Source organism: Elephas maximus, chromosome 3 (genome assembly GCF_024166365.1).
Source record: "Elephas maximus indicus isolate mEleMax1 chromosome 3, mEleMax1 primary haplotype, whole genome shotgun sequence".
Taxonomy (NCBI): Eukaryota; Metazoa; Chordata; class Mammalia; order Proboscidea; family Elephantidae; genus Elephas; species Elephas maximus.
This window is the reverse complement of record NC_064821.1, coordinates 25,285,301-25,300,157: the sequence shown is the minus strand read 5'-3', so window position 1 is coordinate 25,300,157 and position 14,857 is coordinate 25,285,301. Positions and strand designations below refer to the sequence as shown.

The window sequence follows — 14,857 nt, the reverse complement described above, 5'->3', positions numbered from 1 at the left end:
ATATGCATAATATGTGGAAAGGGTGCTGGATTACATTTTTTATTTTTAAAAAGTGCATTTCACCAGGATGCCTGTGTCACAGATGGCAAATACAGAAAGTCCCATAGGTGTTACAGGACTCAATTGGGCACATATTATGATTTACAATGGATTCTGGAACACCCACCAATTCCCCCCAAAAATGGGCCAAATAAACAATATTCTGATATAAAACATCAAGTAGAATGAAAGCTATGAGAGCTACAAAAATTATGTGACCGAAGGAGCATGCCTTGAAGCTCCACATGTTTGGTTTTCTGCCTATTCTAATCCATAGACCAAAAAAGATGGCACACGTATTGAATTATCCCGGTTAGCTAAGGAGCCTTTGCAGGGTCTTCTTGATATCCCTGTTCCTCAGACTGTAGATGAAGGGGTCAACATGGGGGTGACCACAGAGTACATCACTGAGGCCGCTGCACCACTCCTGAGAGAAGGTGAAACAGCTGAACTCAGGTACACTCCAATGCCTGTTCCATAAAATAAGCAAACCACTGAGAAGTGAGAGCCACAGGTAGAAAAGGCTTTATACTTCCCACGTAATGATGGCACTCTCAGAATGGAGGAAACAATCCGAGTATAAGAGAAAAGGATCGCTGAGACTGGAGCACCACCAAAGATGGCACCAATAAAATACACTAGTATGTTTTTGGTGGTGGTATCAGAACAAGCAAGGTTCATGAGTTGAGAAGGATCACAGAAGAAATGAGGAATTTCCGCCTCCGTGCAGAAGGTGAGTTGTGACACGATCAAGCAGTGCAGCTAGGAGTCCAAAAGGCTGAGAAAAAAAGACACTAAAACTAGCAAGCCACAGAAGTGGGAATTCATGATCACTGGGTGGTGAAGTGGGTCACAGATGGCCACAAACCGGTCATAGGCCATCACCGTCAGAAGTAGATCGCCCATACATAGAAGAAAACTAAAAAAAGACAACTGAATCAGGCAGCTGACATAGGAAATGATTCTGTGGTGTGTATGGATATTCGTAAGCTTATTTGGGATTGTAGCAGAGGTAAAACCAATGTCCGCCAAAGACAGGCTAGAGAGGAAGAAGGACATAGGGGTGTGCAGGTTGGAGTCAGAGCTCACAGCCAGGATGAAGACTAGGTTCCCGAGCACTGTGAGCAGGTACAAGGACAGGAACATTCCAAAGAGGCAGGGCTGCAGTTCTGGATCCTCTGAAAGGCCCAGCAGAAGGAATTCAGAGAAACGTGTTTGATTCTCTGGGGCCGTGTTGCAGAGGCACCTTAGGGAAAGTAAAGAAAGAGTGGTAAAAGGAAACAAGAATATATGCCCCCATCTCTGTGTCTATATTTCAAATTCAGGAATTTCACAAGTAAAGCATTCACACTTAAGACCATACACGCCCTTTAGCAACACTTTTCAGTCGTGGCAAAACTATTTTTCCTAGAACTCTTTCACCTTTAGTTTCTGTGCTATTCACCATTTTCTAAAGAAACCCACTTTAGAGACACTCAAGAATGTTGAAGAATGTTAGATGACCAAAGACATTTATAGGTAAATTCATAAACACAGTAAAACAATTAACTTTAGAATAAAGACTTCAACAAACAGATAGCACATGAAGAGATCAAAGGAATACCAAAAACTTCCCAACACAGAAAAGTCCAGGACCAGACAGCTTCACTGGGGAATTCTACCAAACATTTAGAGAACATGTGATGCCAATCCTTCTTAAGTTTTCCAAAAAATAATAGAGGGGAGAACTCTCCCTAACTCATTCTATGAGTGTAGCATTACCCTGGTTCCAAAACCAGACAAAGCCTTCACAAGGGAACTATAGACCAATATCTCTGACAAATATGGACGCAAAAATCCCCAACAAAGTACTAGCAAACTGAATCCCTAAGCATCCTAAAAGGATTATATACACCGTGCTCAAGCAGGATTTATCCCAGGAATACAAGATGATCTCAACATTAGAAAATCAGTCAGCGGAATTCACTGCAACAGTAGAACAAAGGCAAAGAGCTACATAATCATCTCATTTGAGGCAACACCCGCTCCCACCATTGCTTTTCAGTATTGTACTGGGAGTTCTGACTGGAGGAATTAGGCAAGAAAAAGAAACAAAAGGCATCCAGATTGGGAAAGAAGTGAATCTATCCATTTTTGCAGATAGTTGATACATACATATATATATACGGTTGGACCCCAGGTTAAGAACAAGATCCCTTCTTAAGTGTGTCTTTAAGGTGAATTTGTAGCTAAGTCGGAACAGGCGGGTATGGTTCTTATTTAGCCTTACTTTAGTGCAATAAATGTCTAGAAGCCTTTTCCATGATTTAAAAACTGCACTTTCAGAAAGTGAAGTTGGTTGTGATGAAGAATTTGTTGTGATTAGGGATTGTATCAATTGTTTCAAAGTGAGGACAAATTTACATAACATTAAAGGGCAAGAAAGAGTTATCTGTAACTTGGATGTTCATAACTCAGAGACCTTCCATACCCTAAAGAATCCACAATAAATGAATTCAGCAAACTATAAACATTACTGAAAGAAGTTAAAAAATCATCCAAATAAACAGAAGAACATACCATGTTCATGTATTGGAAGACTTCACGTTTGCGAAGATTTCAATACTACGTAAAGCAATCTATAGATTCAACATAATACTCATCAAAATTCCAACACCTTTCTTTGCAGAAACGAAAAATCCAATTCTCAACCAGATGGATTGATGCAGTAGCTGCAACAATGGGCTCAAGCGTAACAACGATCATGAGGATGGTACAGGACTGGGCAGCATTTCCTTCTGTTATATATAGGGTCACTATGAGTTCTAACTGACTTGACGGCACCTAACAACAACAGAACTCAATCCTGGCTAATCATTATAATTACCCCTGGATTTTTTAAGATATATTGATGCACTTGCCACATTCAAAAACAAGTTAAATCAGAATCCCTACACATGAGTTTATTGGTGATCCTAATGTACAGCAAGTGTTGTGAATCACTGCCATTCACTTAGTAATTGCTCCATTAAGGTTAGCTACTATTATTATCATTAATACCTGATCGACATAATAAATACGTAAACATGTAACAGTATTTGCTTCAGAACTCATATTTTATAGACATTTAAAATATTACCAATAATATTTAAGTTTCCTCTTACTGCTGCATGATCCCATTCCCCAGCGTATCCGTTTTCCCTAGGGCAACCACTGTCCATGAATTTGGTGGGAACATTTACCTGACAAAGTTTTCATAATGTTAGGATTGGTTTATATATCCGTACGGTTTTCTCAAAAATTTGCAAAAATAATATCATGCTACACACATTTCCCCAAAAATGCTGGCATTTACCACAGCATGGTGTTTAAGTCTCTCTGTGAAGCTCATACATTTAGTTAAAATCTAGTTTAACTAATGCACAGGATTCCCTGGGGGGTGAATTTTATTTTTCAATTTCTTATTATGACACTTCTATGTAAATCTTGGGCTTCTCTCCATTCACATAAATGAGAATTTCTATAAGATATATGAATGAAGGATACTCGTTTGAGTTGGAGCTATCAATGCATGTTCAATTTTACTATTACTGGTAATTGTCAACATTTGCTTTCCCAATAGAAAAAAAATGAGCTTCATGATCTCATCGTCAAGGTCCCTACAATCACAAATATCCCTGAAGTCCATCTAGTAGGAGTAATCATTTCATGATAGGTTCGTATGTCAGCGGAAAAGAGGAAGACCCTCAACGAGGTGGATTGACACAGTGGCTGCAATAATGGGCTCAAGGATAACAATGATTGTAAGGATGGTGCAGGACCAGGCAGTGTTTCGTTCTGTTGTGCATAGGGTCTCTATGAGTCGGAACTGACTCCACGGCACCTAACAACAACAACAACAACAGAGGGAATAATATTTTCATATCTCAGATCTCCAATGTGGGCTGTAAAATAAATTACTACTCATAGAAAACCCTGTGATCCACATTATTCATGCTAGAAAGATCCCTAGAAACCACTGCCTCATTCAGCTAATTCACAGATAAACTCACTGAATCCCAAGAGGAAGAACTATGGGAGCTAGAATCAATGCAGAAGAAATTAACATTAAATGGGCTTTCCCAGATTTCTACCAGAACCAGGAATGGAAGCTTCACAGAACTCTGAGCTGAAACTTAGCAATTCAGTGCCTCCCATCTGGCCATCCCAAGTGTGCTGCTCATCCAGATGAGCCTCTCTGTGTCCACTGAATCCAAGGGCACTCACTGGATTGTGCTGGGTCTCTGCTGGGGCATGACCAAGAAGTGTGTGTCCATCACCCCTTTCCTTTCTGGTGGGCTTGAAGGCTGAGGCTCCTTCCTCAGGACTGGCAGGAAGAGAGACTCAGGTGTGGGCCTCCGGAGGCAGATGCCACTCTAGAGGAGAGACACAGGTATGGAGTTCACTGGACTAGGATGAGCAAACTGAGAGCACGGAGGGCATCGGCTGGTTGTTTAGAGTCGTATGGCCTTGAACGCTCTATGCCCAGGGCTCACAATAAACCATAATTGTTCATGTTATTCCAATCTCTGAAGACATGTTAATATTAATGTAACAACAGGGGGAAGAGTTAACATCCTTGGTATCTGGACCCTCCCATTCTAAGGAGGAAGCTCGCCTGTATTCGTCACCTGCCACTTCAAAGTTGTACAGATCTTAAAATCAGATACTTTTTTTTTTTAATTTAAAAAATCGGGGTGTGATTTATTATCTTCAAATCCGTTGAAAGAATCATGTAATTTAGGAAAGGTAAAGTATTTTATAAAAACCCTGGTAGCACAATGGATAAAGCATTCGGCTGCTAACCAAAGGGTTGGCAGCTGAAATTCATTTAGTCATTCCACAGGAGAAAGACCTGGCAATGTGCACCCATAAAGATGACAACCTAGAATACCCTATGGGGCAATTCTACTCTGTCGCATGGGGTCACTATGAGTTGAACTCAACTCAGCAGCACCTAACAACAACAACAGGTCTTCTATAGCAAAAATCTAATACTATTTCCATTTTCTGAATTAATATTTGTGTCAGGAAGGAAAGCTTCCAACTTTCTATCTTCCTTTCTAAAGTCTTTGCATGTGCTTTGGGGTTTTATGTGCTGGCAATTTCTATATTTGCTAAATTGAATGACAGCACCAGTTCTAATTTTTCTGTGTAGTTAATGCATATTGGTACTTTAGAAAAACTATTTTGTCATATTTATTTAGTAACTTGATCCTTCCCCTAATTACCTCTGTGAGCCTCATTAAAGGCTACATTCAAAATGTTGGCCGGGGCTGCAATCATTTCAAGGCTTGACTGGTTGAGGATCTGATTCCAAGGTCACTCAGGAGTCAGTTGGCAGGATTTGTTCCTCACAGGCTGTTGGCCAGTGGCCTTCCCTTAGCTTCTGACCACATGGGCCTCTCCACCAGGCAGGTGGTAACATGGAACTGGCTTTCATCAGAGGGAGATGGCCAGAGAGCAGGAGAAGCCTGGCAAGATAACAACTAGATTCTTTTTACACCCCGTTGTTGGAAGTGACACCCCAATAGTTTCCCAATTTCTATTTGATGTAAGCAATTAGTTGAGTCCAGCACACACTGAAGACGATTATCCACAAAAGCGTGAATACAGGAAGTAGGGGGTTGGGGAAGAATGTTTGCACTCAGAAAACATTCCCTGAAGAAAAACAGGCACATGGTAGAATTCCTACAAATACCACCATACTGCTCCTGGCCTTGAAGTCAGAAGGCCCTCTGGTTTCTCTGGTACCGGCAGAGTCTTCCCATTAGGCCAAGAGCAGCCTTTTCATGCCCAAATTCAACAGATATCCCCAGCAGGATATGATATCTACTTAGTTACAAGGGGCTCACTTCACTCCAGAGTGTAATTTTCCTTAGATATCTTTGCATTCCCAACTATTGAAATCTTTAATAAAATGTGCTTTTGGCTCCTCTAGATTTTTCCCTAGTAGATAAATTGGAATGCTTGTGCGCTGCACCATTTACATCCTATCCACGTGGCCATCTGGGTGAGGCTTCTCTGTTCTGAAGGACTCCAAGATTGACTTGTCATTAACTGATATCAAGAAAACTTGAACATATACCTAATGAAGTTGAATATGGACAAAAGAACGCTATTTACCTGTGTATGCGTAAACGGTTGAGGGTAATTTTGAGGAAACTAAATGACAGGTATCCATAGGTGGATTGGAGAGGCAGAGGATAAGCATTGAGAGCTTTTAGCATCCTTGTACAGTGGCAAAATTTTAATATTAAACATAGTGGAAAGAGAGGATCAGATTCTAGAGTTACTGCCAAAGCTGAGTGTAGAGGACAGGTGTATGAAAACCAAAGACAGTTGTGTTCTTGTGGTAAAAACAGAGATTTCCTTTGTGATTTTCCCACTTCTCTCTCTGGATGAATATCCTTAAAGGAAAAGGAAAGATACCACATTCCTGCATTCCCTTTTTAGATGTCCAAATGAAGAACATCTACTCTCATATTTTTATTCCTGTTCTATTTATACAAATTATCGAACCCTACCCTCCATTTTACGACTCTTACTCTTGCATATATAATCAAATGCTGACTAACAGATCCCATCAAATGCCCATGATAACAAAAACAAACAAACCATACATTTCTTCCTTCAGGAGCTATGAAAGTTCTCTGTAGAAGGTATAATGCTCCAGCGAGGAAGAAAAATACTGGAGGTATTAATGTCAAATTGTCTTCACTTTTTTAATATATAAGATAGTAAATAATTTATTCAACATTATACAAAGTAGAGATGAGACTAATCTCTCATCTTAATGCAGTAGATTTTTAGTATATATATAAACGATAACCAATCCCTGCTCTTGAACTTCTCAAGGTCTTGTTGTGTAAAGATAAGTTTTGACAGTCATCAAGCATCCAAGGTAAAGTACACATGAACTTCAAATGATTTATTTGAATGGCATCTGTGTTACAGTAGATGAAAACAAAGATATCTATATTTACTGAATTCTTACAATGAATGGCATGCATTATCTGCTTAATCCTAACAATGCTGTAAGCTACATAACATAGAAAATGAAGGATAAAATGTCTGAAGAGTTAAATAACAAGTCCATGTCCACACAAACAATGAGTTAGAGGAACTAATGTTGAAAATGAAATATTTTCCCTGCAAATCCCATTAGTTGAACTACTCTATTGACTTGCTCATAGGGTGACTGTGATAATATCCACTTAAGCCACCAGGTTCCTATTGATCCATTACTGTTGTAATCAGTGTTTCTGATTTCCTCCTCTTAACCACTCTGTGGGATGAGTGCTTTTGTTATCACAACTACAGAGATAAAGAAGTTAGAAAGATATTTTATGTTGTGCCTAAGATCACAATTTCTAATATCAAGTTCTTTTTTGAATTTTGGAAATGCACACTTAAAATGAACTTCTCTAAAGTCATATTAAAGGCTACCATTTGAAGGGAAACTACTATTTGATCGAATCTTGAAAACATTATACTTAGTTGCTACAATGGCCTTGGAAGATTGTTCTTGTTGTTAGGTACCATCTAGCCAGTTCTGACTCATAGTGACCCTATGCACAACAGAACGAAACACTCCTCAGTCCTGCGCCATCCTCACAGTTGTTGCTATGCTTCAGCCCATCGTTGCAGCCACTGTGTCAATCCATCTCATTGAGGGTCTTCCTCTTTTTCACTGACCCTCTATTTTACCAAGTAGGATGTCCTTCTCCAGGTAATGGTCCCTCCTGATAACCTGTGCAAAGTATGTAAGATGTAGTCTTGCCATACTTGCTTCTAAGGAGCATTCTGATTGTACATCTTCCAAGACAGATTTGTTCATTCTTATGGCAGTCCATGGTATATTCAATATTCTTCACCAACACCACTATTCAAAGGCATCAATTCTTCTTCAGTCTTCCTTATTCATCGTCAAGCATTCACATGCATATGAGGAAATTGAAAACGCCATTACTTCAGTCAAGTGCACCTTAGTCCTCAAGGTGACAATTTTGCTTTTCAACACTCTAAAGAGGTGTTTTGCAGCAGGCTTGCCCAATGTAATACATCTTTTGATTTCTTGACTGCTGCTTCCATGAGTGCTCACTGTGGATCCAAGTAAAATGAAACCTCTGACAAGTTCAATGTTTTCTGTTTATCGTGAAGTTGCTTATTGGTTCAGTTGTGAGGATTTTTGTTTCCTTTATGTTGAGGTTTAATCCATACTGAAGGCTGTAGTTTTTGATCTTCATCAGTAAGTGCTTCAAGTCCTCTTCGTTTTCAGCAAGCAATGTTGTGTTATCTGCATAATACAGGTTGTTAATGAGTCTTCCTTTGATCCTGATGCCCCATTCTTCTTCATATAGTCCAGCTTCATGGATTATTTGCTCACATAAAGATTGAATAGGTATGGTGAAAGGATACAACCCTGTCACACACCTCTCCTGACTTTAAAACATGCAGTACCCCTTTGTTCTATTTGACAACTGCCTTTTGATCCATGTACAGATTCCTCATGAGCACAATTAAGTGTTCTGGAATTCCCATTCTACACAATGTTATCCATAATTTGGTACTATCCACACAGCCAAATACTTTAGCATAGTCAATAAAACACAGGCAAACATCTTTCTGGTATTCTCTGTTTTCAGCCAGGATCCATCTGACATCAGCAATGATATCCCTAGTTGCATGTCCTCTTCTAAACCCGGCTTGAATTTCTGGCAGTTCCCTGTCAATATACTGCTACAGCCACTTTTGAATGATCTTCAGGAAAATTTTGCTTCCATGTGATATTAATTATATTGTTGAATAATTTCCACATTCAGTTGGATCACCCTTCTTGGGACTAGGCATAAATGTGGATTTCTTTCAGTTAGTCGGCCAGGTATCTGTCTTCCACATTTTTGGCAATGATGAGTGAGCACTTCCAGTGCTGTATCTGTTTGTTGAAACATCTCAGTTAGTATTCTGTCAGTTCCCAGAGCCTTGTTTTTCACCAATGCCTTCAGTGCAGCTTGGACTTCTTCCTTCCATACCATTGGTTCTTTTTTATTTACTTATTAATTGTGCTTTAAGTAAAAGTTTATAAATCAAGTCAGTTTCTCTTAGAAAAACTTACACACACCTTGCTTTATAACCTAGTTGCTCTCCCCCTAATGTAACAGCATGCTCCTGCCTCCACCCTGTATTCCCCATGTACATTCAACCAGTTCCTGTTCCCCTCTGCCTTCTCATCTTGCCTCCGGGCAGGAGCTGCCCACATAGTCTCACATGTCTACTTGAGCCAAGGAGCTCACTCCTCACCAGTGTCATTTTCTATCTTATAGTGCAGTCCAATCCTTATCTGCAGAGTTGGCTATGGTAATACATCCAGTCAAGGGCTAACAGAGGGTCCCAGGACCATGACCTCTGGAGTCCCTCCAGTCTCCATCAGACCATTAAGTCTGGTCTTTTTACAAGAATTTGAGGTCTGCTTCCCACTGTTCTTGGGCTCCATCAGGGATTCTCTGTTGTGTTCCCTGGGAGGGCAGTCATCAGTTGTAGCTGGGCGCCATCTAGTTCTTCCAGAGTAACATTGGTTCTTGATCATATGTTACCTCCTGACATAATTGAAGTCGACCAATTCTTCCTGGAAGATTAGCACTATTAATCTCAATTTGATGATGAGGACTCTGAGGCTCAATGGGGCGCACAGCGTTGCCAAAGACCTCCCATTTATAAGCCACACCCTTTCTATTATCTGCAGTTCCTCTTCCATATCAAAAATATTACACCACTTTCTGACTGCCTTAATGTACCTCTGGCATATTTCCTTCCAGTCTTTTCCCATTCATAACATTAATCAACTAGAATCACTCATTCTAAGTCTTGATGTTTAAAGAGGGAGAAGAAAATGTTACATTTGAGGAGAGATTACTGTGAGATATTAAAAGGAAATAATACTTTGGATACATCAACTTTTTTTGGACATCCCAAGATTTGCAGAAATAGATATGCATCTTAGTTCTACGGTAAATGGAACTCATAAAGTCTCCTTGCGGTTAGCCATAACCAGAGAATCACAGCACTGCATTCCTGATTTTTAATGAGAGCTGTCTCTTCCCACAAACTGGTCATCCTCTGTCAGGAAAGTTTGCAGGTGATTTAACTAAGTGGTAAAAGACAGAATAAATTAAGCTATTGATTGGCAGATTTTCAGAGCATCTCAAATTGCTCCCTCGGAAATTATGTCAATACATCTAAGACATTGCACACCCATGAACTAGAACACAGAAAGAGTCCAAAGATAAGGAAACATGGTAACACAGTAAAGTCTTCATCAGTCTCTTACAAATGAAAGGCAAGAACTTCCCTATTCTGAAGACACGACCCTCTGCTATCTTAGACTAATGAAAAATAAGATAAAATTCAATTTATTCACAAATGTTTGGTGAATTAATGATCCTAGAGCAGCAATACAGCCACAGCAATTGGAAATATGATAATGCAACCTTAATCCTCAGTTGTACAACCTTGACCAAGATATGTCATTTACAACCACCTTTTTTTCCCAAGCATGCTTTGAAATGTGCTAATTTTAGACAATTCACAAACACCTTTATTCCCCAAATACAATTTTTCAGTCAGAATTCATTACAGAAAAGTTAAAATACCATGAAGAGCATCCCATTCAGGTAAGCAGTAAAATAGCTATACAAAGACGGAAAAGATGAAAAGGAGCAATGTAGCAATAGAGAGATGGTAGTTACTGAAAGAAGGTACAACAACAAGCCTAAGGAAACAGGTACCAGGAAAATGTACAGCTTATTAGGATGCAGTAACCTTTACTGATGATTGCTGGAAAAACCTAACAATAAAGCCACATGGAAATTTAGAAGAGTGGTTTAGGAACCTCCCCTCTCCAGCCCCAGCATCACAGAGTAAAGTAGAGAAGTGTGAGTCTGGAGAAGGGAGACAATAGCTCATCAACAAGCACATAAAACCAACTTCATGGTGTGCAGGGAATAATCAGTGATGGTTCATTGGCAAAATTCTACCCTTCCATGTGGAAGCCCAGGTCTGATTCACAAATAATGTACCTCATGTGCAGCAACCCCCTGTCGATAGAGTCATGCATTATGCAAAAATGTTCAGGTTTCAGCAGAGATTCTGGGCTAAGATGGACTAGTGTGAAAGGCCTGGTGATCTACTTCTAAAAATCAGTCAGTGAAAACCCTGTAGAGCACAATATTCTGGTCCACAATTGATCATGCTGACGGTGCAGTACTGGGTAATATGTTCTTCTGTTGGGCGTCAGGTCACCACGTGTCAGGGAGGCAACTCAAAACCAGCCATTAGCAACATGATGTAGAGGGAGAATACGAGAAGAAACATCATCAGGAATATTATGAAAAATCACTTACCACTTGCTAGGGTACATTCTCTCATGTCTTTGCCATGGTGAGCTCTGATCATTTTGAGATCTTCAGCATCTTCTCAGGAGGAGTAAAAGACCCACAACAAACTAGTTATCTTTGAAGAAAAGTCTGAAAAGATCAGGAGTTTTCACATTGGCCGAACACTAAAACTGGCTGTGGTGCTTTAAAAATGTTATGCTAAAGCCACAAAAAAGAAACAAAAAACCAAACCCAGTGCCATCGAGTCGATGATTCTGACTCATAGCAAACCTATAGCACAGAGTAGAACTGCCCCATAGAGTTGCCAAGGAGCGCCTGGTGGATTTGAACTGCTGACTCTTTGGTTAGCAGCCATAGCATTTAACCACTATGCTACCAGGGTTTCCAAAGCCACATACTGTTCCAATTAAATCAGAATCCATAGTGGTGGGACCAAAGCATCAATATTTTTTAGCTTCCTAGATGATTCCAGTATGAAGTCAAGGTTCAGGACCACTGACATGCATTCTCACACATAACCTGCGTATACTGTTCTGTTAGATGCAAAGTAGTCTGGGTAATAGATATGCATTATGGTAAAGGATGAAGATTCTAAGTACATAAAAATAGAGTTCTGCATTATATCAAAAATCCTGGGTCCTAGATGAGAAGCTACAGATGGCCCCATAGCTACCATGGGATTTGATCATGCAGATTAGCATATCCCAGAACACTCCCACTATCCAAAAAAACATGTGACACAGGAAGCAATGTTCAGATATGAAATCTCGAGATGAAAACCTCTGAAAGCTACAAAAATCATATAACCAAGAGGTAAGATTTATGATGTTAGGTTTTGACATCTTTTCCAACCCACATGCCAGAAAGATGACACACGTACTGATATTAGGCTGTCCTGCTGAGGAGCCTCCACAGGGCCCTCTTGATGTCTCTGTTCCTCAGGCTGTAGATGAAGGGGTTCATCATAGGGGTGACCACGGTATACATCACTGAGGACAATGAACTCTTCCTGGAAGAAAATGAGACAGCTGACCTGAGGTCCACTCCAAGGCCTGTTCCATAAAATAAGCAAACAACTGACAGGTGAGAGCCACAGGTGGAAAAGGCGTTATACTTCCCACCTGAAGATGAGACTCTCAGAATGGAGGAAAAAATTCGACTGTAAGAGAAAAGGATCCCTGACATTGGAACACCACCAAAGATGGCACCAATACAATATATCAATATGATATAGATGGAGGTGTCAGAACATGCAAGGCTAAAGAGTTGAGGAGGTTCACAGAAGAAATGAGGGATTTCCACATCTGTGCAGAAGGTAAGTTGTGACACCATTGAAATGTGCAGCTGGGAATTCAAAAGGCTGAGGAAAAAAGACACCAAAACTAGCAAGCCACAGAGGCGGGGTTTCATGATGACTGTGTAGTGCAGTAGGTGACAGATGGCCACAAACCGGTCATAAGCCATCACAGTGAGAGGCAGACTGTCCAGACATCCAAAGAGGTAAAAAAAGGAGATTTGTATCAGGCAGCCCTCATAGGTGATGGATTTGCTCTGTGCCTGGATATTCACTGGCATCTTTGGGACTGTGGTGGAAATGAAACCAATGTCAGCCAAGGACAGGTTGGAGAGGAAGAAGTACATGGGAGGTGTGGAGATGGGGGTCAGAGGTGACAGCCAAGATGATGAGTAGGTTCCCAGTCACAGTGCCCAGGTACATGGACAGGAACAGCCCAAAGAGGAGGGGCTGCAGTTCTGGATCCTCAGAGAGGCCCAGGAGGAGGAATTCGGAGACACCTGTTAGATTCTGTGGCTCCATGTACTTGCAACAGTTTTGGAAAAAGAAAAGAGAATTGTTAAAAGGAAACAGGTAAACAGCCACCCAGTATTGTGTATGTATTTTGAATTCAAGAAACTCACAAGCCCACAAACTCCCGTGTTCACACTTAGGGACCTAATACCCCAGTATTTTTCAGCAATATTACTCAGTTATACTAAGCCCAACCACTGTATTTTTCAAAAGTCTTTCCTCATTCCTCATTGTTTTCTGTGCTATTCACTTTTTTCTGTACCCATCCACTTTAGAGATGCTAGGCTAAAGAATGTTAAAATGGCAAGGACATTTTATGATAATGAGTTCATAGAAAGAGCAAAATATCACACTCCTCTATGAGAGAAACATACGCAATAAGAAATACACTTTTTTTTTAAGAAAAATATCTTTTCAATTAAAGGACAATAAGAAGCACTTGCCATTCCAGGGTGTGCAAACAGTTAACACACTTGGCTGCTAGGCAAGAAGTTGGAGCCTACCCAGAAGCACCTCAGAAACAAGACCTGGTGATCTACTTCTGTAAAATCAGTCACTGAAAACCCAATGTGGCATAGTTCTACTTGGACACACACAGTGTCACCATGAATCAGAATCTACTCAATGGAAACCAGCTGTTCTTTTTAAGAAGCAGACAAAAGTACTTTACTTAACCGAGTACAGTGTTATAAATTCCCTTGATTTGGAATATGTATAAAACAACACATACAGGATAGGAGCACATTTGAAAAAAAAAATCTTCATTGAGTTGATTCCAACTCATGGCGACTCCGTGTGTTGCAGAATAGAACTGCTCCACAGAGTTTTCATGGCCTTAATCTTTACAAAAGCAGATCACCAGGCCTTTCTTTCATGATGCTGAAGGTTGCATTCAAACAACCAATCTTTATGTTAGTAGTCAAGCTCAAAGCTTTTGCTTCAGCCAGGGACCTCATTAGCTGGATTCTAAATTAAAATGCTCATAATCAGAGAGTATGTTTATATGTCAATTATCTTCACAGGTTTTCATCATTCTTTGGTTTTCTGACATCCATCTTATATGGAGATACATGGTCATTCAAACATGTGGGTCACCTTTAAAAATCTTTCAAAGTATATACCCTCATTATAAAAAAAAATGGGCAAAAGAAATGAACAGACACTTCACCAAAGAAGACATTAAAGCAGCCAATAGACACATGAGGAAATGCTCATGATCACTGGCCATTAGAGAAATGCAAAACAAAACTACAGTGAGATACTCTTATCCCGGCATTACTGGCACAAATCAAAAAATATAGGAAATAACAAATGTTGGAGAGGCTGTGGGGAGATCAGAACTCTTATGAACTGCTGGTGTGACTGCAAAATGATACAAGCATTTTGGAAAACGATATGGTGCGCTTCCTTAGAAAGCTAGAAATAGAAATACCATATGATCCAGCAATCCCACTCCTAGGAACGTATCCTAGAGAAATAAAAGCCATCACACGAATAAACGTATGCATACCCATGTTCATTGCAGCATTGTTGACAATAGCAAAAAGATGGAAAGAACCTAGATGCCCATCAACAGGCGAATGGATAAACAAACTGT

General features: G+C 40.1%; 1 protein-coding gene and 1 pseudogene across 1 annotated transcript; both read right to left on the bottom strand.

Annotated features, from left to right (window-relative positions):
- Positions 1 to 396: 396 nt before the first annotated feature.
- On the bottom strand, positions 397 to 11,875 carry LOC126071139 (putative gustatory receptor clone PTE01). The gene is given in 3 exon segments (XM_049875403.1): positions 397 to 1,285; positions 4,285 to 4,433; positions 11,852 to 11,875. Coding segments are annotated over 3 exon segments (1,062 nt in total).
- Positions 11,876 to 12,338: 463 nt separating this feature from the next.
- Positions 12,339 to 13,326, bottom strand: LOC126071138 (olfactory receptor 7E24-like; annotated as a pseudogene).
- Between the last annotated feature and the right edge of the window lie 1,531 nt (positions 13,327 to 14,857).